Source organism: Petromyzon marinus, chromosome 38 (genome assembly GCF_048934315.1).
Source record: "Petromyzon marinus isolate PM22_M1 ecotype Great Lakes invasive population chromosome 38, UKy_Petmar_22M1.pri1.0, whole genome shotgun sequence".
NCBI lineage: Eukaryota > Metazoa > Chordata > Hyperoartia > Petromyzontiformes > Petromyzontidae > Petromyzon > Petromyzon marinus.
The window spans coordinates 2194889-2220267 of record NC_133704.1 but is presented as its reverse complement, the minus strand read 5'-3'; the positions used below and the strand labels follow the sequence as shown (position 1 = coordinate 2220267).

At 44.1% G+C, this 25379-nt stretch overlaps 1 protein-coding gene across 1 annotated transcript; it reads left to right on the top strand.

The window, feature by feature from the left end:
- The first annotated feature begins 4633 nt into the window (after nucleotides 1-4633).
- On the top strand, nucleotides 4634-24418 carry LOC116950268 (protein unc-119 homolog B-like). The gene is made up of 5 exons (XM_032967952.2): nucleotides 4634-5358; nucleotides 12945-13058; nucleotides 13611-13713; nucleotides 18180-18352; nucleotides 22183-24418. The coding sequence occupies exons 1-5, from the start codon at nucleotides 5115-5117 to the stop codon at nucleotides 22293-22295; spliced, it is 747 nt and encodes a 248-aa protein (XP_032823843.1). The 5' UTR covers nucleotides 4634-5114; the 3' UTR covers nucleotides 22296-24418.
- Nucleotides 24419-25379: the final 961 nt, after the last annotated feature.

Genomic DNA, 25379 nt, shown 5'->3' with positions numbered 1-25379 from the left:
AGTCGTGCATCCAAAAATGGGAGGAGTGGGGCTGGGTGGGGAGGGGATGGTGGGGAGGAGCTGGGTGGGGAGGGGAGGGTGGGGAGGGGCTGGGTGTGGAGGGGCTGGGTGGGGAGGGTGGGGCTGGGTGGGGGGGTGGGGCTGGGTGGGGGGTGGGGCTGGGTGGGGAGGGGCTGGTCACCCCGTGGTGCCCTTATAAAACTCAACGTTTAACCTACTCACGCCGGCTTGTGCCCGCCCTCATAATCGGGTATATTTGCGGAATACACCACGCCGCCGTTGACTCTGGCCATTGACCGAGCAACCCAACGTTCTTACCAGCTCCTTCCGCAGGAATGTGTTTATTCACCCTGCAAGTGTTACCTATCAGGCCCTGTACGAGCTTTTTTAATTTAGTGGCGTATGGCTCACAGAGAACCACGATGTGGCATGTGTCCAGAATTTAATACCATGAACATACATCCCCCCTTAAGTGATTACTACATAAACTACATTGATGAAGATAAAAAAGTCAACTAAGTCACTTAGTCCATTATGTAACCGGCCACTAGGCCTAGAAATGTGGTTATGTCCGACTGACTTAATAGCTAATGGTGTGCGCCATGTAAAGCCAGCTTTGTGTGATACTTGTTGGTGATGCTAAAGTTTGATTTATGAATGTGGCTCTGGACAGCTTAGCACTGATTAGAGTATTACCATTAGGGATTGTGTTAATCTGTAAGCATACATTTCCCGGTTGAGTTAATCTTTAATGCAATTTAACAAATTTGGCACGTGGCGTTGTTTCGTCTTTAACAGTGTACAGTATTTTAATTGATAAGTCCTCGGGCCAAACAAGGCAGGAAGGGGTGTCACCAAAGGTGGCACATTTTTTGTCGAGACATTTAATTAAATAGAAAACGAGGGAGAATTATTTGATAAACCCACTCACTTCACATGGTTATTGCGTAATTAATTCACTGTTCTTGGCCACATTAAAAAACTAAACCCCACTCATGCCACCTCAGGTGGTACTAACAAATATCTGGTATGGGCTAACAAGACTGGTTAATCATAAATTCACCTAAATCATACAAATTGAATACTATACTCTTTGGTTCTTTCGGTAAAGTCACGTAGGTATAAAGAAAAATAAATAATAAATCACGACGTTTCGATCGCTACACAAGCAATAGTCATCACGTGGAAAGATACAGCAGTAGAACTGCTCAACAGGAAAGAGCTGCTGCAACAAGAGTGAGCTGGAGCATGTACACTAAGCCCTCAAGATGAATTGATATTCAAACCGCACAATCCGAAAAGCTGTATCCCCAACCATGGGGAGAGAACCATCTGAGGACCAAATCAAAAGCATCACCTTGCCATACATTGCAGGGGTTACCAAAAATATTTCAAAAATCTTGAACAAACGCAAGATCCAGGTTCGATTCAACACAGTACACAAAATCCGTGATTTGATCCCATCTGTGACGGATATGATTCCTGACATGCAATACCCTGGTGTCTACAGACTAAGTTGTGTCTGCGGTAGCAGTTACATTGGGGAAACGAAACGTCTCGGACCGTGTTCGCAAACACAAGGCAGATTTGAAACACGAAAGAACCAATACCTCTGCTGTGGCTGATCACTTTTAAAATAGTGGGTTCACACAATATTGTTTTTTCCGAGACCAAGGTACTCTGCAAACCTTCGGGCTACCATCAAAGATTTGTCCATGAAGCCATCCAGATATATAAACACAGACACAATTTCAACTGGGAAGATGGGTACAAACTGAACAATCATTGGAAGGACGTTATTAACCAGGTAAAGTCATAACTTGCTGTGATGTTTCCATTCTTCCTGCCGTTGTTTAGCAGTTATTTCCGACTCTCTGAATTACATCACCTTGTGAAATGTCTTTACATTATCAAAGGTCTCACTAACATAGCCACCGCTGCTCCCTTTTTCCTCGATGTAACGGTAGCTCTCGCTGTTTAATAGGCTGCATGTCTCACTGGCACGGCCACCGTTATGGTGGTTCTCTTGTGTTGATACGCTGGCCTCTCACTGTGCAGCAGCCAACGCCGCAGCTTGTGTTGCCCAGGAGGTGGCGCTATGCCCGGTCCTCTGACACAGACATGCTATCTTCCCATTAAACCCGTTTACATTGACATGCCAACCTCTCCCTTTAACGCAGCTACTGTGCGTGAGTGCGGCGAAGGGACTCCTTCCCATCTCTGACCCCGCCTATTTACCCTTGGGTGACACACACCTCAAACCTGTATACATATAACCTCTTGTTGCAGCAACAGCCCTTTCCTGTTCAGCAGTTCTACTGCTGTATCTTTACACCTGATGACGATTGCTTGTGTTGCGATCGAAACGTCGTGATTTATTATTCTTTTTCTACTTACGTGACTTTACCGAAAGAACCAAAGAGTATGGATTCCTGCAGTCACGAAAACTTCAAATTAAAAGTGATTACTGTGAAAAGTGCTGGTAAAAGTGGGATTTTCATTTAAAGATAATTATAAAATCAGATTTAGAAACGAGCTCTCTATCATTTATCACATCCATAATCAATAAGAGTCTAGAAAAACTAATTATTTGATGCTGCTGATGCTGCCTTGGCAAGTGGTGCACATGCACAAGCAAAATTTACAACAAAAAGACCCGAAACACATTCGTAAATAAGTGGCCTTGAAAAATATATAATAGATGACGTTTTAGGCAATTGCCCTTCTTCAGAGAACACAATTCTACAAACGACTCATTAATATTTGTTAACTATTGGATGGTTTTGTTTTTATTTTACCAGGTAAGGCCCACTCAGCTATATCAGAATATTTATACTGGAGGAATCTGATAAACTATGAAGCTATTTTTCACAGATGTCCAGTTGGGGTTTGTGTATAAGAACGTTACAACAATACAAAAAAACTACAGTAGTGCAAAGTACAGGAAAGGCAAACAAAGCACCCAAAAACATACCAAGAAAACGAATCTATCCCATCCAATCAGGCAAAGCCCACTGAGGTATTAATGTTTTTCAGAAGCGACCAGGCCAAAAATAATAGCTCAACAAAGTGACTCATAGCGTGGAAATTCAGAGCAGCAAAAAAAAATTCTCAATTCTTGTTTCTAAATGTGGAGGGGAAACCCCCGGAGGACCCAGAGGAAAATCCACGCGACCAGGTAAGACAGAGACACCGCAAACTCCAAATATACAGCAGCAGCAGCAGGCATCGGGGTCGGGATCGAACACACGGCTTCATCAATACCAGGCGAGGTAGTTAACATCTCCCAACGCATATACAGCATTTCGATTTAAAGCTTTCGTGACTGCAAGGATTCATCTTCTTTGGTTCTTTCGGTAAAGTCACGTAGAATGAGAATAAAATAATAAATTGAGAAAATAAAATAACACAAAATAAAATAACAATAAAATTCTCACGACGTTTCGGCGGAAACGTCGTGAGAATTTTATTGTGTTATTTTATTTTATCTATTATTTTATTCTCATTCTACGTGACTTTACCGAAAGAACCAAAGAAGACATATACAGTATGTTGAACTTCTTTCGCATCTTACGGTGCCACCGTTGTTTATAGACAAGCGTAGCCCGAAGCTCGAGATATCGTTGAGTTAAGAAACGTGTGCCTGATGGAGCTAGTTGTAATTACTGGCGAAACGTCGTACTCGAGATTGTAAATGTTGTGGCGTGGCTCTCCAACACACCGGTGCGCTGTACTAGTGACGAATTGGCCACGTTCTGTTTACGTGACAACCTTTACTAGTTGGCTTATACACTTACGCGATCTAACATTTAAACAAACAAAAACCCCTCGTGAATATTTGTCGCGAAAGCCTCTTAACTGTGTTAAACTCTCCAAAGATGCCCGCAGCTAAATGTCCCTTGAAACAAAAACCACCACCAAACAACAACAACAACCACCATCATCCACGAGGTGACCACATCAGCCAGGCTATCCCCACCCCTCCCCCAGGGAAACAAAGAGAAAGGATAAAAACTAATTCGACGCGCACACCCCCCCCCTTACTCCCTTAGCAACGGCATGGGAGACACGGGACTTGAAAGACAACGGTATGACGCCATAGACTAAGGCGGCGGCGACAAGGTGTGCTGAGGTAGTTGACTAATTGGGCAAGGTTTTTTTTTGTTTACGTGACAGAACCCCCACAACGATCGTAAAACGTCGTGGGTATTACTCTCGCCAGCGCGCATTGGTGCGCTGTCGTTGACTGGGAACGTTTCGTTTACGTGACAAAGCCGTCCTGATTGGCTGTGTTTTTGGTGGTGGCGGCGAGTTTCACGAGACATTTATATTGACACGATCTCTCACCCCAAAACTAAATATAAAAATGTATGAATATCGGTCGCGAAAGCCTGTCGTTAAAACCTCCCTACCCAAGATGGCCGTCCAAACCTACATTTCGTGACGTCACGGCTCTGCTCCACCTCCGCTCTCCCACCCCACGCCCCTATGGGCGCTGTTATACGCCCAATGCCGTTAAAACCTCCCTACCCAAGATGGCCGTCCAAACCTCCGTTTCGTGACGTCACCCGGCTTCGCTCCTCCCCCACCCCCGCTCTCCCACCGCACGCCCCTGTGGGCGCTGTTATAGCGGGGCGAGTGCGCTGCGCGCGGCGTCATTGGAGGCGGCGCGCGCTGGGCCCCGGCGTCGTTCCTCGTCGCCGTTTCCCGCCCAGAAAATTAAAGGCGGTCGCCATTGTTAAACACGACTTCGGGGGGGGGGAAAAAGATAAAAACACAATCGCCGCCGTTTACCGAGGCCGCGACGAATTTAGGCGTATAACCTGTTGTGGTTGGGCCGGTTGGATAAATAGTGCGATTATTTGAAAAAAAAAACACGTTATCGCGATTTAAACGGATAAAGGAAACCGTGAACGCTCAACCCGTCGATAGTCTCGTATCGTGAGGAGAAACAATTCTGAAGTTAAAAAGAAATTTACCAGCATTGCATTGAACGACGTTTACATAGCGTTGAGAACAAGCGACGTGCGTGGTATTTTTTTTGTTTGTTCGTTCGCATCAGCAAATTAACTCGCTCGCAACAGTTCCAAAGTGCGGGCGCAACTACGGCAACAATGAGCAAGCCGAACGGAAAGTCTCGCTGCGCCGCCACGGCCAACGGCGCCGAGACGAAGGCCGCGGTTGCAGGAGGAGGAGGCGGAGGAGGAGGTGGCGATGCGCTGCGCCTCAAGGTGGCGGGAGGAGGAGGAGGAAGGCGGGCGGCCGCCGCCGCAGACGAAGAGGAGCAACTGCTTCTCTCCCGGCGGGACGGCGCCGTGAGCCCCGACGACGTGATGAAGCTCGGCCGCTGCACTCGCAGTGAGAGCGGGGAGGGACGCGGCGCCTCCACCCTCCCCCCGGTGCTCGTAGCGCAGGGCGGACGGGCGGTGACACGGGAGTAGCTTTGGGGCTTGGTGCTCGGAGATTCGCAGAATTGTTCACTGGGTGATACACTGGGGATTGCCACTTGTGCTCGGAGATGGGCGGACTTTTATCGTCGAATGCAAGGGGGCGGCAGCGTGATGATGATGTGTGTTATGCTGGGAGATGAGTTAACTTCTATTGCACCGTACGTAGTCACCCGCGCTAATGGGAAATGGGGTTGGGACCTTAACGTCTGTCTGTTTATGTAGGAAGATACGACTGGGGTTTCCCTAGTGTTATAGGGAGTGTTAGGCAGTTGGGGGGTGCTGTATTATCTTCCAGTGAAGGAAGATTAATAGTTATGTTAAGCAGGGAGGAGAGTTGCTTCATTTGCCTACGCTGGGAGATGAGGACTGTACGTTATAGTACGATGCTGGGAGATGAGTGGTGCATTCATCTCCTAAAGCAGGAAGATGGGGGTGAAGTTAGCGCCTCGTGTTGGAGGGATGAGTGCATTCATCGTCTCGAGTTCCAAAATTTAAAGGGCCTATAAATTACACTTTTTCTTTACGTTTGGTGATTTGTTTTTTAACAGTTTATGGCACGGTTACAGCAATCGTGGATTATCTGTTGGGGTTGTACAGCTGTTGCAAATATAATGAAATGCAAAGGGAAAGATGTTGACAGTGATAATGTTTTACGATTGTAAAACGTTCTACTTGTCCAGTGTGGCAATGTTTCATATACAGCACATTGTCAAGCGATACTAATCTTCGTCAAACTCACTTCCAACCTGGCCGTTGTTTTTTGGGTAAATTAGTCGAGTTTTTGCAGTCCAAACGCGCACAGCTGTGCTCACAGGAAGATGTCTTTATCACGGCTCCGATCCATACCCAGGGTAACACCACGCACTACACATTCACTGCACAGCACACACAAACGTTTCGCTCTAAGCGTACACGACAGCATCAGAATCTTTAGAATCAGAATCTTCATTTAGACTGGAGGAATCCGATGAGCTACGAAGCTCTTTTCATCTTATATTTATATAGCGCCTTTACCCAAGGTGATTTCACAGATGTCCATTACTTACGCCACACACTAGACCCATAAGGTACACCTACGCTACACAATACACATACGTTAAACAACGCACGTACACTATACTGTACATTACACCATACAACCCCCACACTATACAGTATACACCGTACTATGCATGACACTGCGCGTTACATACGAAACTGAAAACGGTGTTATACAATACTTTACATGGACTATACGTAATTACATATACAATGCATACATTGCACTCACCTGGAGGGTGGGGGGTAGACTCGAGCGGCAGGCCTAGGATGGATGATTCTAAGTAGTGAGCAAGGCTATGACGAACGTGATTGATGGACCTGGACAGGAATGAGTGGAGATGGAGAACCAGCAACGCAGAGTTCACATGAGTGGGGCGATAAAGATAAACGACACTATGCAATTTAAAGAATAGGGTTTTCCCCTTTTTCAGGCAACAAAACAGGTGTTAACATGTTGAAACACCAAACTGAAACCTTTTTACAAGGAATCATGTGTGCATTGACCACAATGCTTGTGGTCAGAATGCAAACAAAAAACAAACTCTGATAATACATGCTTTGTCCTTGAAATTGATTGGTCCACACCAGAGACAGCTTTCTTTTGAGCCTCGTCTCAAAACGGTGTTAGACCAGTGGACGCCAAAAGGCGTACAGCCCAAAGACAATGCACTATCAGAGTAATGAGAGGGGAAAAACCTATTATCATATTTTGGTACTGGCAAAGGAGGTCCCATGATAGATGCTCACCCCAAGCTCTGCAGAGTGTTTTATGTTTGCATTCTGACCACAAACATTCTGGTTAATGCAGACATGATTCCTTGTCAAAGGTTGCAGTTTGGTGTTTTAACATCTTAACACATGGTTTGTTTCATTAGACCTTCTTTGCCAGTACCAAAATGTAATAATAGGGGTTTTCCCCTTTTGGCGTCATCTGGTCGAGCACCAATTGGGTCGAGGCTCAAAAGAAAGCCGTCCCTTGGTGTGGACCAATCAGTTTCAAGGACAATGCATATATTATCATAGTATGTTTTTTGTTTGCATTTTGACTGCAGGTATTGTGGTTAATGCAGACATGAATCCTTGTAAAAAGGTTTCAGTTTTGTTGCCAGAAAAAGGGGGAAAATCTATTATATTTTGGTACTGGCAAAGGAGGTCCTATGATATGCAATTACATTTCACACATTACACCATACTGTACAGTGTACTATACAAATACACCACGATACTACATGATAAAATACACTCCAATATACCATACAAGAGCATTGCACTATATGCATACATTGTACACATACGTTGCACAATACACTACACTATATACAGTAATACACGACACAACACACAGATTGGGTTAGGAATGCCCGCGTGTGATCAGAATTGAGATCGGATCACGCCGATTCTGTTTGAGCGCATGCAGGTGCATGTTCGCAGGGATGTTTGTGATCTGATCATACGTGGTTAATCAAGCAGTGAATGCACGGCCACGCGAAAAAATACATGGCCTCACGCACGCCACGCCAGCAATGTTTTGATGCAGGAAAACGCCGCACGTCCTCCTCACGCAGGGAGAGGCATCGTTCAATCTCGGGGGGAGACTCGATAGATAGACCCACCGTCGTGGAGACGTATCGACAACTCACGAGGAGGCCGCAAAACCTTTATTCGTTCAACGCAAAAGCCGTAGCATTGAATGTACATCGCTGCATTGCATGCCACCGTTGCGATGCGTGGTTTGTGTTTTTACCAGTATACAAAGGAAGATTAAAGCGACTTAGTGCGTGTGTGGATGGTATGTGTTTGTGTGCTTGCATTGTACGTGTATGCATATGTGCGTCGACATTTCCTCATTCGGTTTTCATAACTACAAGGTGGCTTTGGCTTGGCCTGATAGGCTCATGGTAAAATGACCAATCCGTTGTATATGTATTAATGTTACCGGTTAGCTGTTAACACAGGGCATTTTAAGGGGATTTATTGGGCCTGAGTGATACCCTATTTGCCATCGGCCTGTGCATGGTATAGTCCCTCAATATTTGCTAAAAATCGGTACCACCTGGTGAGGACCACTTCTTGAATATCGATTGCCTTTTCTTTGCATAGACTAAATTTAGAATGTCTTCCACTGGCTCTGGACTGGCAGGAGAAGTGAGCGTCTAGCACTTGTTCGAGTGCTGACACGTTTGATTAATTTTTTTAACTTGCATTCAGACGTCTTTTTAGGTTGACAACGTGTAAAGTCTGTCATTTACTGTATGCAGTATGGGTATGACGCCTACGTTCTGCCAATACAGTACTTAAATTGTGTTGAAACTGCCCACGACTTGTTTTTTTACGTGTGGTTGGTTTGTAAATGGTTTCAGTTTTTTGTATTACTAGAAGACTGCTTTAGTGGCTTAGTTTTGAATTTAATAATTTGCCTTCATCTTGATTATTAACATTTGCAGTATTTCCTCATGTTCTGGGTTTCAGTCCCGAGTCTCGATAGATTAACGTGTTTTGTTTACAGATTGGAATGTACTGTTTGTACTTTTTTAAAACTCGGGTCGCCATTGGCCCCCTTGAAAAGAGACTCATGCTCCCGTTTGACCCTCACTTGTATTTAAAGGTTATCTGGTAATTTTAAGAAGCATTACAATACCTGTATAGTAACCAGAATGTTGGAGACAGAAGCTGTATAAAAAATTAATAATCTTCTCTCCAGCTGACGGAATTGCTAATGTGTACTTGTTCACACGGTGACATGACACTTGTTATTGTCCTGTTGGGATGGCCGAGGCTGATACACTGGGCCTCTTATGGCAACCAAACTAGAAAAATCCATTGGGGTGGCATTAAGAAAAGATTCAAGGAGTTATCCAGGCAATAAATTGGTTTGAAGCAGCAATTTGTTTGAGCTGTAAGGATTACATATTAAGTCATGCAGCTTTTGATTCAATCTGTTTTACTCCACAAATGGAACAGCCCAGATAAAAATACTCAACCTTTGAATTGTTATTTACAGACATAGGTGGAATAATTTTGTCATTCATTTTTTTAAGTGACATGAATTTTTTGGAATGGGATTTATCGTTAATTTTGGATATTAACTTGATATTTTGTCAGATTTGTTGAAGAGGCAGAATGCTGCAATTACTCAACCTGGAGATTGGTTTGGGATAGGGATAGCCCAAGCTCTGGTCCCTCATTTCAACACCACCGCTGTTTATTTGGAATCTAATCTGGTTTGTGGCTTTTCTCTTATGAACGGGAAGCCATATTGTGCCATATCCTGATGAGCTGAGCAAATGGTATGGCTCCTGTATTAATATGTATTGTGTGTTGTTGAATGTCCTCTATAAGGGCTTTTTTTGCTGTGAGGCACTTCTGGTTTTCCATTTGCAATTACTTATGAATTGGATTATTGTATGCCTCTGAATAGCATGGGGGTTGATACGTGCAATAATCATAGGCTGATTCATCAGTTTATCATAAAATGTGCACCTGTTATAAATCCAATGCAGTATCAATTCTTCTGGCAAAAATGTAACAGGTTGTTTAACCCAAATGTTGAATATAATTGATTTAGCTACATATTTAGCTTGGTAGGCAAGCCGGGCGGTGGTGGCACACAGCTATCATCCGTCATTGTGGAGGCGAGGGTTGGTGGATGTTACAAAAGTTGTGAAACCTCCCATGGGCGTCGAGGTGCCGTACCTTGGCTCTCCATGAGAAGTTGACCAATCGCCATCCATTTCCATCTGCATGGAATAGTGTGTTGTCCCTTCGCATGCCTGGGTTTTCTCCGGGTGCTCCAGTTTCCTCCCACTTGTATAAACACTCATTAATTGGCTTAAAACATACTCTTTGGTTCTTTCGGTAAAGTCACGTAGGTAGAAAAAGTAATAGATCACGATGTTTCGATCGCAACACAAGCGACCGTCTTGAGGTGAGAGCGAAAGCTACTGAAACAAAGTCTTGCAGACTACCGAAAGAATGAATTCCTGCAGTCACGAAAGCTTCAAATCAAGATTAGCTTAAAACATTAAAATAAAAACCCAATGCATTACCTTCCTGAAAATAGTCAATTGATTCAGTATGGCATTTCTGAATAAATATGTGAAAGTACATACCCTGGCATGCACCTATTAATATTTGTACAATAAAAGTATTGGCATTGCAGGCTGCTTTTATTGCACGCACTTAAATGAATGTCTCATATTTTCCACATGTTTACTCATGACATTATTATTGTTCCATTGGTCAACATCTGCGTGGGTGTTCAGGGCACATTCGTGTGATGGGTGTAGGTGCACAGGTTCTACAATTGGCTGTTCTGCAGAACATCCACCACTGGTGGATAAAAACAAGCGTCTGATGTAACCACTTCCTTCATAAGATGAATGCAAGCCTTATGTGTCATCTCGTCGCACGCTGGCATGCGTGTGGCCCACCTTTCATCAAGAACATCCTAAAGTTGATCGTTCGTAAACAGAATTGGTGTGCCGTTACTGAGTGCACTGCAACTCTTTAAATGTGGTGTTTTCTTTTAGGCTTGCCTATCGTGCTCATCTGTGTTGATGCTAATTACGTGTTGTATGTGTAGTCTGCAGTGCTAAATTACCAAATGCAACGCAGGGTGTAACGGTCTCTTGGTCATTGACAACTAGCACAGGACATGAGACATATGCTCATTATTCTGCTACGTGTTGATATAAACGCAGTTGCAATTTGGCAAAAGCTGCAATTTAACTAACACCTGCCTTAAAATGTTAATCACCCTTTGCCAAACCTGTCCCGTTTTATTTTTAGAATTTTATCTTTGGCTATTTGCCTTTGCTAAATCATGAACTATGACCGGAAGCCTTTATTTGCAATTAAGTCGAGATACCGTTTGTTGGTTTGTGTGTTATATTTTTAGTGCATGTTATGGCTCTTGGGCTTTAAAGGATTTGGAAAGACGGTAATCCTCCTTAAGAGGGTTACCAAAGCGAACGTTGGTTGAGGGGGAGTGAATGCACGTGACCAAACCTTCAAGGTTCCACCACCTTGCAGTGCCTGGGTCACGAGAAAGGCATTTGGCGTGTATCGTGGTGTGTCACTCTTCCCGTCACGACATTGCTAATGCTGTGATCATACGGCAGAGAAAATCAGCTTGATTAATTTTCTTGCTGTGGTTTTCACACCTGATGATGATTGTGTTGCAGTCGAAACGTCGTGAGAATTTTATTGTTTTATATGTTTATTTAAATTATTTTATTGTTTCTCTTCTACGTGACTTTACCGAAAGAACCAAGAATGTCACCATTTTTGTCTTATAGAGTAATGACACACAGGGCACACACGTGGATAGTTTACTCATATTGTGGTGGAGTGTTCGTTCTTTTGCCGTACGTACGATGTCTAATTTTCAGTCTCTGGCACCTGCCTTTTCGCACAAAGCTGAAAGAGATTGTGCGGACGACAGCGCCTCCGTTCACAGGCACCGTCCCTCGACGCGGTGCATTCAAAGGGCGCACAGGAGATAATCTAGCGGCTTTAGGGATTTGTTCTCTGGCACAACCAATTTGTGCCTATCCACTGGTCAGGGCATACCGCACCCCTCTCGATAATCCGCTCAAATGCCTCACTCACCATAATGAAAAGGCCATCCGGCTCTTCACAAATATCGCTGATAATGTTGTGTGTTGGTGGAACGTTTTGTTCAACAGTGATATGCGTGATGTGTCTAGTGATTTGTTCTTGAATGTTGTTTGTATGGCCTGCATAAAGAGTTGGAAAATTTGCAGTGGTAGTGGAACGCTTTTGTCTTGTCGTCGTGCTTTGAAATCTGAATAGCTTATAGAAGGCTAAGGCCTGGTAGCGATAAGACGAAGCAAAATCGAATGTAATCGCTAATTAAAATCGTTCATTTCAAAAAAATATATTCTCTTAACCTTGCCCTGCTGTTTAGGTTGAATATGCACAATGCCAATGTCAAATTAGATCAATAAAGGCAATTCAAGCCGTATGCAAGTGTTTTAGTTATGTATTGCACATGGCACAAAATGTGTGGCATGAACTGGTGTTCTAATAGTTTAGATTTTTTGTGTGCCGTGCCTTTTGCAAGCAAATTATTAACTTTACCGGTGGCCATATCAATCATTAATGTTGGGGTGTTTTCTTAAATGGACGTTTCTAATTCCTGTAGCTCCTGAAACGTACCACTGGAATGCTCACTTCCAAAAATATCTGGTCTTTTGTACATTTCAGAGCATTGTAGTACAAGATACAATATGCTGATCACTTGATATGTATATGCAAGGCATGATGGAAGTTGTGCCTTCCTGCTGTTTGTGAGCATGCCCTTGTGTGTTTAAGCTATAGATTCTCGGAATATATAAGGAACACATCTACAGAAACTAGAAATGGTCAATTATTAACCTGCCTTATCTTGTTTATTTTTTAGTTTATTTACAGTGTTTTGTTCTTCTCTAGATTATCTTTGCAAGCCAGATGCCAACATTTACAACATCGACTTCACCCGGTTCAAGATCAGAGACCTGGAGTCCGGGACTGTTCTTTTTGAGATTGCTAAGCCCCCTGCTGCAGGTAAGGGGGCCCTCTTGACAGCAGACTTGGAAATCCAGGAGTTTATTTGTGTTCAGTGTACAGCGAATATTCGTTAGTGGGTGTGTGCGTTTAGCACACCGCGTTGTGAAGACGTGCACTTACACACATGCACGGTGGTTGCATAGCCCGCATACTGTGATGTTTGACGCATTGCATTTTTGGCAAAATGGAGGGTGTGGAGTTGACTGAGTAGCTCAAAGAATTGGCTCAAGCAGCTGATTCACATGTCGGTATTGAGCCAGCCATCTCCAATCATCTTTAAGATTGGAGATCTCGGTTGATAATTAATATTGCCACCTGCTAGCCAAAATGTGCACAGTGCCCTGTTTGACTGTATCCAGCTGTGAGTGTACAATAAACAACATCACGTCATAAATTAACTGGCCGCTGTGGTTTAAAGGCATCTTCCATAGAGTAGGTAAGGGAAATTAACTGAGCAAGACACAGAGGAGGAAGGAGTCTTGTGCTGTGGATCTCTTGAGCTGTTCCCTGTCATGATATGGCTCGCTCAGTGTTTGCTGTCTCCCACAGAAAGAGATGATGACGACGATGAGGAGGTGGACCCTAATGCTGGACGGTTTGTTCGTTATCACTTCACTCCCGCCTTCCTGCGGCTCCGGACTGTCGGTGCCACGTAAGTGCTGTTCATTTGCTTTCCCATTTTTTTTCTGTGTAGCAACGTAGCTGTTTATGCACCCACAGAAAGGAGATACAATCTCAGGGTACCCTGGCTCATTTTCTGACCGTTCAATGTTATAAAATAAAAAGTCGTAGATGGTTTGGCTTCCATATATTACCTGAATAAATACTTATTCTGGTCCATTGTGATGTATAGGTTAAATACACAATGGTTAGATTTTCCTTACTGTAGGCTTAACAGTGCTGTATATCTTGCACGGTAATAAATGCGAGAGTGCACCAATACTGCAATAAAGAATGATGATGACCCTCATAAAATTTTATACCAGAAAGAGAAGTCTGCATGTGTGGTGATGATTCGTGGTTAGTGGAATTACTGAAAGTGTAGTATTTGTCACTTCACAAAATGTAAGTGCATTGTTTTTATTTGATGCTGATGTTAGCCATGTTCTGCCATGTAAATGAACCGACGATTGTGCAAAGAGCCGTAATACGTGTGGGCCTCTCAGCCTCCTCGTTGGGAACAGAACGCCCACAGCAGCGAGTGAATCTGTCACTAAAGTGATGGCAAATCGACATGTGTATTCTCATGAGTCACACTCCTTTTTGCTTTGACGGAATACAATGCAGGATGCGTCCCCTGAATCTACGACGCGTGGCCATTCCACACTCGCAAGCACAAATGGGCCATTAGAGAACACGCGGATCGTCTCCAGTTGTACAGGCCCCACAACTCCACTGTACACAGCCCTGCATTTGGTCAAACGAGTTCAGTGGATAGAAAAGCAACACACCCATGACGACAGTTTCCGTTAGCAACCACAGTCCATGGCAACAGCCAGAGCACCCACCACACGTTGAGCGAGTTGTGACGGGGAGGGGGGGGGCAAGTGGAATGGAAAAGGGGGGCAGGCATTCGCGCGTTGACGTTGCGTGACTGCTAATGGTGCGCGGCTCGCGCACAGTAACCGGGCGACGTCTGTTCGGACCACGCACGGACCACTAGCCACGAGCTCTCCTGTCATTAAGATGAACACTAAACGTACCGTTCCATTTCTAAATTCTGATTATCACACTGCACTTGTAGCGTTTAAGCCAGTGCCTCGGATCCTGGGAGAGTGCCCTCCAACCACAGCCATCTTGTTCCTCTTCAATCTCTAACATTTGGCGACGTTACTCGAGCAGCACTGACATAATCTCGGACCTGTGGGGAGGTCAATGGTGTAAAATCCTTGCTTTAGATTAATTTGTCTCCCTGGAATTGTGTGAAAGATCCTCATGGTGTGCGTGGACCTCTGGAAGGATGAGCCAGCTGTCTCTAGTTTAGCAGCTATTTCCATACAGCATGTACACTTTAGTTGTCTTTTTAACATCTTGGTTATTATTGACAGTTCCTGAGCTGAGTCACACAGCGTGTTTACTTGGAGCAGGTCAGAGAATACTCAAGAATGGCATTTCGGATAATAACTGGAAAGCTGTTGTCAATTATCAGCATTAACCTTTGTGGACTCTAAAAAAAACGACACTGCATGCGTCTCAACATTTTCGAGCAATCTCCTTAGGATTAATCGTGGTTTAGTTTACATTCTGGATTTGTATTGCGTTCCTATTATGATATGAAAAATCAATTATCTGTTTCTTGCCGTTTGTTCACTGCGATTATGAATAAGGGTGACAACAAAGCATCAGTTCTTATTTTGCCGAGCCCCCTGGTGTTCCATTGGCTGTGCTGTTGCTGTGGTTACTGGTGAGTGTGGGTGGCGTGCCTATAAATAGCTCTGGCTAACTAGAGGTGGCGTATTCTAATCTGCTGCTCCGCCGTGCACGCGGCCCAGCGCCTGCGTCCTAGGCGACTGTTGCTACGGTAACGGTGCTTAAGGGAAAGCTGCGTTAAGAAGGCATTGAGTTGTCGCCCTCTGTGGTTTTATTTTAAAATATTTCTGGTTTGTTTTAAATATTTTAACTCCTCAAAACCCAAATGGAAATCTCGAGTTTGTTTACCTGCAAACGGCCTTTCATATATGACCTTGCTTAAGCATAACAAAGCGCGTGTGTTATATTCGGTAACATTTTTTTTAAGTCAACCAAAGCAAACTGTTGCATGGCCTTAAATCATTGTTCATTGGAGTTGTAACCTGCCACTGAGTTTATGACGAGTTGAGGGCTTCGGGCTACTGTTGGCAATATATTATGTAACATTTGATATATATGTCCATCTTTAATGCAAATAATTGCAAACCTTGAGAATCGGTACACATTTCCTATGAGCAGTCATGCTTTACAAATAATTAACTGGCTTGTGAGTAGCCTTCAAACAGAATCTGCTCGCTCCAATTTTAGTGCAAGCATTGTGCAGGTGCTATGAACAGCCACACGCGGTGCAATTTGTTTTTCATTTTTCAGTCAATTGAAAGCACTCACAGTTGTCGGCCATTCATTTTATAGCCACTCGTAATTAAAATAAATATACTGAGACATTATGGACACTGCAGATGAAGCATTTTGGATAAATGCTCTTCAATTTCATGGAACCTGAGTGCCAAATGCTTTTCAGCCTTCAGTCTCGCAGTGAGCATTGTTTCACATTTGTAAATGCAGAAGTAATGGACGGAATTTCTTACCATTATAACGTTTGAAGGGATGGCGGTAAAAGGTGGTGATTTGTAGATATTTTCACAATCTGTTGGCACGTTGCGACACATGCATTGGACTTCATATCAAGTAGTCTTGTAACTAACGGTGTATCGTTTTATTAATCAGATTGCATTATTTATTACGGAACATTAATGCAAACGTTCATCTGAGAATCGATCATTTAAAATGTATATTATGCAAATGCTACGTTTTGGTTAATGCAGCAATCATCACAAGAGCAATGAGACGAATTTACAAGAAAGCTTACAAATGAAACAATACAACTGATTTTTGAATTGAATTCCGACTCCAAAATCATGGTAACGATTGAATCTCTTGGTGGTGATTCATTACATGACTACTTCAGCTTATCGCAGCCACTGCGGGTTCAACACGTCCCAGGTTGAGAATCGTAACAGACAAGCCTGTGTGCATTGTACGTGTAAAACGTGATGTCTTGTGACATGTAAGGCATTTTGTGAGGACCAATCCTTGGGTCAGCATCACACCTTTTGCTGTCTAGAAATCATATTTTGCATGTATTATGCAATTGCTTGGCTACATATTGTAGTGACTGATTGTCACTGTGTGGTGCCGGGCTTACAAAGCCACGGTGGATAATGTGTTGGCATTATGTGTAGTCCGCTTACTGGGCATAGTACCACCAGCCCTAGCGGGGCTTGGGTGAGCGCTGGTTAGCGCAGAGGCACCACGTGCAGTGTGCGGTGCGGGCTCCCGGTGAGGGAGCGAGAGGGAGTGTCGGCCAGCCAGGGTTACGTTGGGGCATGATTCGCTGGTTGACCTGCTGACACGTGACCGGATGATATTAGAGGGGGGCCACCGGTGGACGGGTGCCGCTGGGCGGTCACGTGGTATAAAAGAGCTCTCGGGGAGCCTTCGGGAAAGAGCTCGAGAGATCTAGAAGATGGGCGGGGCGAGAGGCGGAGCCAGCCCCAGCCCAGGCCGATATAACGGGGGCCCCGTGAGGGGCTCGGGGTTGTTCTTGTTGCTGATGATGAAGATCCATGTCAGGTAAAAGAAGCCTCTAGCCACGCAGTCCGGGACCCAGCTAGTGGTCCGGGCCGGGATAGCGAACTGTCTAGTTCTGCCGTAGCGTGGCTATATGAGCATTCAACACCCAAGTGTAGGTTGTGTTATGTTATGTTCATTTCTTGAATAAATAGTGTTGCTCCCAAGACAACGTCTGCGACTCAGTTGGACTCAAGACAATATGATGCGAAAGAAGTTCAACATACATATCATGATTATAGCGCAGCGATTGTGCATTGGTTAGCGCTCTGCACGATGAACATTCCCAGCCACGCCTAACATCAGTGGCTAGAAATATCGGAACTGGTCATGGGTGTGTACACAAACCTGGCACTAACCAGCATGGTAAAATGTGGTTAAAAACTTATTTTATAGATGCCACATGTGTAGAGATTCCTTCGTCCATTGATAAAGCGCTGTTATTATCACTTGCCACCTTCCAGTCTTACTCGAATGGCTCATTTTAAATGCAAAGCAACAACTACAATTTCACATTTAGGTGGTCAAGCCAGATAACCGCGTCACGAGCAGCGGAGTGTATCGCTGTGAAGTCTCCTTCGTATTTGTGGATCGGGCATTGTGGTGTTATGTTGTACAATCTGATCTGAATGCCCACAGTCGCACACTGCTGGAGAGTTTTACATTTTCTGCCATGGTTTGTGTGGATTTGGGTGGACCATGAGTTTCGTGGAAGATCAAACCCAGGGATCTTTTCTTAAGTGTCCATGTGTCTCACTCCAGCACTGCCTTTTTATCACCCGTTGTGAATATATACAGGGTGGAGTTCACAGTGGGGGACAAGGCCGTGGGCAACTTTCGCATGATCGAGCGGCACTATTTCCGCGAGCGGCTTCTCAAGAGCTTCGATTTTGAGTTTGGATTCTGCATCCCCAACAGCAAAAACACGTGCGAGCATATCTACGACTTCCCCCAGCTCTCCGAGGATGTTGGTCAGTGCTCCCCCCACATTTGCGTTGCCTTCAGTCTTGTTTGGTATTGTGTCTTAAAATGGTTGGGTTAGGCCAGGGAGAGAGGTGGACATGCTGTCTAAAGAAATTTTTTTTACCATGTAATTACTTTTTTCATGTTCCTTAAAGCAGTGGTACTCAATCCGGCGGTACGTGGACCCCTGGGGGTACGTGGCAATGTCCCCGGGGGTATGTGAGGTGATTTATAAATGTGAAATTATATCATATGTGAGAGTCATTGGTGGATAATCATGTATGAGTCTGCCAATATAAAATAACTGAAAATTTCAATCCATATGGATTTAAACTCATTGACCGTAAACATAAGTAGCCAGTGAGCAAGGACAATTGCGTCATTTATGCAGAACGTCCGTTTACATTTCTTTTTTATTCATTTGCAGTTAGATAGTTAGGATGCCTCGCATAATGGACAATTGGTTAAAATATTGATGATCATTCATACATTTATTTCTCAGAGCCATGTTGGGTCAGGCAAAGTAGTCACAAAAGGGTGAGAACCACTGTCTTCAGGTACCACTAGAACATGGTAAACATAATTAAAGGGCACATTCACGTTATCACTAACGTACATGGAAAAAGAGACTTAGAAGTGGACCCCTCTTGACTTTCTGTAATTGTTAGTACGCACCAAATTGTGACCGTTTCAATGCAATAGCTTCGCTTTGTTCACATGTTACATCTTGTATCCTGGCCTTAACAGCTTCAGATAGTGAGAAGGAGACTGGTACTATTTGGACACATATATAGGATGGACAACAACAGAAAAATAAAAAGTGTTGTTTGGGAAAAATTTAAGAAACCGGAAAGAGAGGAAGACCTAACAAGAGAGAGGAAAGTGTAAATGTGTAACGTAATGTGCAGTGGACACCTAGTACGGGCTCTCTCTGCCCATTGATCGTGATGATGGCAATGTTTAACGTCCACCAAAAGGTCCATTGACGGCTGTTGAGTGAAAGTGTGCTATGTGACTACTTGGACTGCAACTTGCACTGTTCAGTCCCGTCAACTTCTGTCACCTGCTTGAACACCGGTTGAGTTATGCTTCCTTGTTAATTATTCACAAACCCCCTTTTGTATGCACTGTCACACGGGTTACCCAATAGCTCGTGTTGACTCGGGGCTGCCTCCCCACAATGTCCCTGCATGTGGTCCCGTTGGTGCGCTTGCCTGCCCGCCCCTTGCACTTTTCTCCTTGTCCGTGACATGTAAACATCTCCAGTGTTTGGTCAACGCCAATGGTTACGGTGACGACGGGGATCCATTGAAGTAAATTGCCGTACTGTGAGGTGATTTGCTGGATGGAATACAACAATGTGGCGCCCATAACATAACTAAGCGTCTCAAAGCGTGAGCACATTAATACAAGTTCACAATTACCGAGTCCTTGGTGTGTTCAGAAAAAATGTTTATTCTCAGTAGGGCTCTGCTAAGAATGTTTGGCCAAATACTTTCAAAGCAGTTCGAATGTGCAGTATACAGGGAATCCCAGGAAAAAAGAATGTCTAAACTTACACAACAACTAAGTTATGAAACACTCTATTTGCTCACCCATCATTTTTTATATGGTACAGGTGAATTTTGATTTAAAACTTTCATAACTGAAGGAATTCATATTAATTGGTTCTTTCGGTAACGTCACGTATCTAGAAAACACAAACTCACGACGTTTCTGTCTACGTGACTTTACCGAAAGAACCAAAGAATATGGTACAGGTGGTTTATTTATTCATTTTTGGGGCTTTGCTATTGTATGTAACATTGAGTAAAGTTTTGGAAGCATGAACATGTGTGATAACTCATTTGTGTGTGGGTTTTCCCCAGCAGTTAAGTGTCCTTCCACAATCAAAATATTTGAGCAATTAGCCAACATTCCAAGCATGGGCCTTCCTGAAGGAACAGTTTTGAAACTAAGTGACGCTTTCCTGTGTAAACATAAGACTAACCGTGTTCTCTACATTGCACAAAATACTTTATTATGGTATTTTAAGGCAAAAGTTGGAGGATGGATGTATTATTCCAAATAATACACAAATCGTTGTATTAGCATGGGTCAAGGATAAACGATTTTTCACCCAAAAGACGATTTAATCTCGTCCAGAATCATCTTTCGGTAAATATATTACCATCCAGAAAGATGCATTATTATCCAGAGAGCAGAAGACCACGTTCAGGATAATCTTCCACAAGGACACCTCTACCTATTTTAAAGCGAAGTGTTCGTAATTGTCTTCTAGAATACTGCCTTACAAAGTCCTGTCTCTATTCCCATTATATAAAACACTTTTCTTTGCCCAGCATCTACTCTGGATTTGTAACTTTATATTTTACACCCTAGTTTCATGTGTTGCCGGGTCATCTTACTTTCTAGAGTCTTGTAATCATGGAAATCTGGTAGTCATGGTGTAAATCTTTGTTATTAGTTAAAAAGAGTGCTCTTTCAACGACATTACTTGTTTCTTAAACACAGTGATGACACCACAGCATCTGAATTTTCAACACCCAACGGCTCAGACATTTGTTTTTTTCCCGATGCTTATGCAACAAAGTACTTTGCTACGCCCGTGAGTGGGGAGAGGTTTCTCTCCATATTTTAGTGTGTGCTTTGCCCTTGTTTTCTTAGAGTGAGTGTTAGACCACACGGATATTGTTTGTAGAAAATGCTGCGGCGTTTTAGTTGTAGTTTTCCCGTTGTCCTGGCCACGCCACATGCGGGCCTGACTGTGAAATGCCCCGGCAGGGCGTGGGGCAGTTCAAGAGGTTACTGTGCAGTGGCTCACGGAGCATTTTTTTAGTTGTCGCACAGTTTGTTATGAACGTGAGGACGTTGTGAAAATTGAGCCATTTAACGCAGACACTCGAATGCACATTACATCCCAGCTAGCCGATTTATAAGGACTATAAATGTATTTCTCAATCCACTGCTGGATGAGGGACCTCCCTATACAGTGGTGGTTATTTAACCACAATGCTCAATGTGGGTTGATGAAGGTAGAGGGAGTACAGATGTTGGAGCATGGTACAGTACAACAATGTATTTTGCTGTATTTCCCTCTGCTGACAACGTAGCCCCACAGCAGCTTTATGATACCTGTTTTATGCATAATGGTTTCCCATCCAATCACTATCCATATTCTAACTTGCTTAGCTTCTGCGATTTGCTGAGATCTGACACATGCCAGATAATTTGACTGGCATTGTGCAAATAGGTGTTATTTATTGTCTGGGAAACAATTTGCAGTGTATTATGTTCAGTGAAGCAATGTCTATGGAGATCAATGGTCACCACATGAAATTAGATGGCTGTGGAGCTCACTGCGCTCAACATAATGCTGCTAATTTACTTTAATACTTAGTATAATACTGAGGGTGTGTTCATGGCGACACTGGCCACACAAAATAAACTCGCACTTGATTGAAGTAAAATAATCCATTACACATGTTATGTGGTTGCTGCGTTTAATTATTTGGTGATCATCTGTTTACATTGCCTCAGATGGCACAGTGGCAAAAACCAGGCTGTGATAACGCTGTGTACTAGCAGTGTAGGCTGGAAGATATGAGTTGATTTTATTAAGTGGAGTTGCATTCGTGGGCTTACGTAATTAAGTGGCATTTTTTTTTATTAAGTGGAGCTTGCGGCAGTAAGTGGAGCTGCATTATTCATAATAGGGTTTTTTTATCAAGAGGAATATTATTCTAGGGAAGTGCATTCACCAGTTGTGGAAAAATCTTCATTCTCGTTTAACTGTCGACTGCACCTCTTCCCCCCCTCTTTCACCCCACCCCCGTAGTGCGGGACATGATCGCCCACCCGTACGAGACACGCTCCGACAGCTTTTACTTTGTGGACAACAAGCTGATCATGCACAACAAGGCGGACTATGCCTACAACGGTGGCCAGTAAACCCTGGTGCTGCACAACACACAATGCACATCACACGGACACTCGCGGATACCCACGGAAACAGGAAATACACACACGCGCTCGTGGGGATGCGAATCATGCACGTGAACATGTTAACGTTCGCTTAAAAATCACTCTGACGCATGAAGCACATCCATGATGCGCGCCCGTAGCGACATGAAATACGGCACATGTCCACTCGTACAAGCATCTGCCGGAGAGGCTGCAAGGATCTACAGGCCTCACAGTAGTGTGCATTGATGGTATATGACGATCAGGAATGTGCGACTAGCTTGGCTGGCCACAACCCACCCGCGTATAGAACAGCGTTACGAAACTCTTATCGGGTCACTTTGCAACCATGGGGGGGGGACTGGGTTTTGTGGCAAGTGTGGGAACGTCCCCCGCCTCAGTGTGTGTGCAGCCTGTGCTGCTCAGCTGTTGGGTTTTGTATTCTCCGCCCATCTCTCTTGCGCTCTTTACACGGCTGGCTGTTGGCGCCGCCAGCGGCACGTCTGGGGAATAATCAAAGAGGGCGTTTGCACTCGGCACGTGGCTGCATTAACGTAGCACCCTCACCTCTTAATGTTCTCCACTTAAAAGAGGGGGAGCGTTTTTTTTTTAAACAGGCTTGTTGAAAATTTACATCACAATTATTCTCTTTGATAAATACCACGAATTCTGTAATGACGTCACGAAGAGAGAGAAAAAAAGACATTGGCGGGCGAGAGGAGCTGCTGGTTTGGTGGGTGGCGCTAGGCCACAGGTCACACCAAGGGAGATCTCACAAGACTCCATTTGGAAAGTTGAGGCGCCTCGAACATCCCACCACCCGATATTTTGTCACAGACACTCAACACCGCATCACTGCTAAGCTACAAACGGCATCCTCTGTTCCAAGGACAACTTGCTCACCGCAGTCCTTGTTAAGTTTGGCAGACTTCAGGGTGGCGAAGTGTAGGCAATGTGTAGCTTTCCTGGCCAATGAGCTGATCGGACAGTGTGTATTGTACAGTTCTCCTTTAAGATTAGGTCACTCAGAGTAGCCCAAGTAATGCGTGGGTAGCACGTCTCCCACCACGCCCACCCTGCACTGGGTGAATCTTGACCACTTAAATGGTCATATTGCCCACCCTCTAGCTTGCCCTGAAGTTCGCTGCTGCCTGTTAATGCATCAAAGGGGTGACTTGATGGACCCCTGTAGAATTTGGCAGGTGTCAATGTGTATTACTGCTTCAGTGTCAGAAGAAAATCAGTTTTGATTCGATTCCTCTCTCAACCCTTTCACCTTCTAGTTAAATATTCTCCATAACACCACTCAAATTAAGTCTTAGATGTTCCTGGGTAAAATGATTATTTAAGAACGTACGTACATCATTCACATTGTAAGCTTTATGGAAAAAAAGCGGGCATTAATTGCTGGGAGTGTGTGAGCTTGAGATTGTTCCTGGTTTCAGTTTTTAACTGGCCCTTGGTGAAGCTGGCATAGCCTCCAGGCAGCAAGCCTATTGCAAGCCAGGTGCATGTCTTGTGTCCATCCAAAGCGGTGCCACCCCTAATCTAACCCGTATACAACAGTACCCCAGCCTCCACCGTGACCTCGTGGGATCATGGCACCACGAGCCACCTCTTCCCACGATAAAAGAGGGTTGGAAACCGTTGCACTGGAGTTTACTTTCTCATTTCAGGTGAAAGGGTTGAGCATTACCGAGGGCACTGCTGTTTATTACTGCGTCGTGTGACCAGCCGCACTTTTGAAGTCCACGAAAAAAATACTTGACTAGACGTTCTTGCAGTGAGCCCCCACTGTGTTTTCGATTCACCCCTCTGCTTTAATGTGTGTCGTCGGGGCAAAACGTAGACATGCATTTTGTCAATTCGGTGAATTTCAGAAAGGTTGTTGGGAGATTTGGCTTTTTTTGAGAAAAGTAAAAAAATAAGATTGTACAATTTTTGTTTTCAACAAAACCGAGGGTTTATGCGTAAGGATGTGTTGCTTGTGCAATTTCTTGGTAGATGAGACTGAATGTACTGTTTGACGTCCAATTGAATTATTTGTACTTGTGCGTTTCAGTAGAAGAGGCGTTATATTTTGTAAATAAAGCTCTTCATAGAGTCTTGTCGGAATGTGTCAGCGTTTGTTGCTTGGGTCGTGCAATGTGGGAACTAGGGTTACTCCGTGAAGAACCATCTGCATACATATCGTTGATTTTTTTGCATTCTGGGCAGTTAAGCAACGTTTACCAAAGGGAATTCAGCTGGCAGTTGGTCAAGAATGGCTGTAAAATGTACTTATGTTGCTGGGCCTTTATTTTCATTTCATCCAAAAATTGAGAGGAAGCTGGCCTCAACGAAACTGGTCTTTAATTTTTTTTTATCAATGCCATTGTCCGCATCTGGCAAGTTGTGACATTTACAGAGACACATTGCTGGAAATGTTTTATGTCACGGTCAGCATGGTGAACGTTTAAGTTTCCAGCATTGGTAAACAAGGACGTTATGCGGCAGCAGAGGTTATTGAGTTGACGCTATGCTGGTGAGGTGAACGAGACGTGTGGAATACCACCCCCTCTGCTGTCCGCACGCTGCATTTCATGCCAATGTTGGTGAGTAAACCTTTCAGGGGGTAGGGGCTATCGACCAGGCCCAGAACGAGAGCAGACGATGGCGTCATCTTCGCCAGTTGTCACGACGAGGAACCGTGCACGGCTGACGATTTTAAGCACCGGGTACTGAACGTGAGGGGCCCTGATTGATGGGACTACGTTGGCACGATGGGCGTGAAATTACGAGGAGTTAATGTTAAAGAGTTGAAGACTGCTGATGTCTGTTGACAACTCGGCAGCTGTATGCTACACTGGATTCACACCGCTGTAATTTCACAAGGTCTGCCAGTGGTTGACAGCATCTGGTGCACAAAACAGTATCACCTAATTAAGGTGAAATGTCACCGAATAGCATGCTGCAAGGTTAAAATATTGAGCATCGTACACCTATCCACAGGGCACATTTTAAAAAAAAACTTCAGTGCACAAAACCTGTCTTTAGAAAATAAAGATCATAATTACATATATTTTATTGGAA

Bases quoted from the DNA above. Each gene is read 5' to 3' on its own strand.
- LOC116950268 (XM_032967952.2), top strand. From the start codon at position 5,115: ATGAGCAAGCCGAACGGAAAGTCTCGCTGCGCCGCCACGGCCAACGGC. The intron at 13,714-18,179 runs GTAAGTGCTGTT...GAATATATACAG, and splicing joins CTCCGGACTGTCGGTGCCAC to GGTGGAGTTCACAGTGGGGG. The intron at 18,353-22,182 runs GTCAGTGCTCCC...CCACCCCCGTAG, and splicing joins CCAGCTCTCCGAGGATGTTG to TGCGGGACATGATCGCCCAC.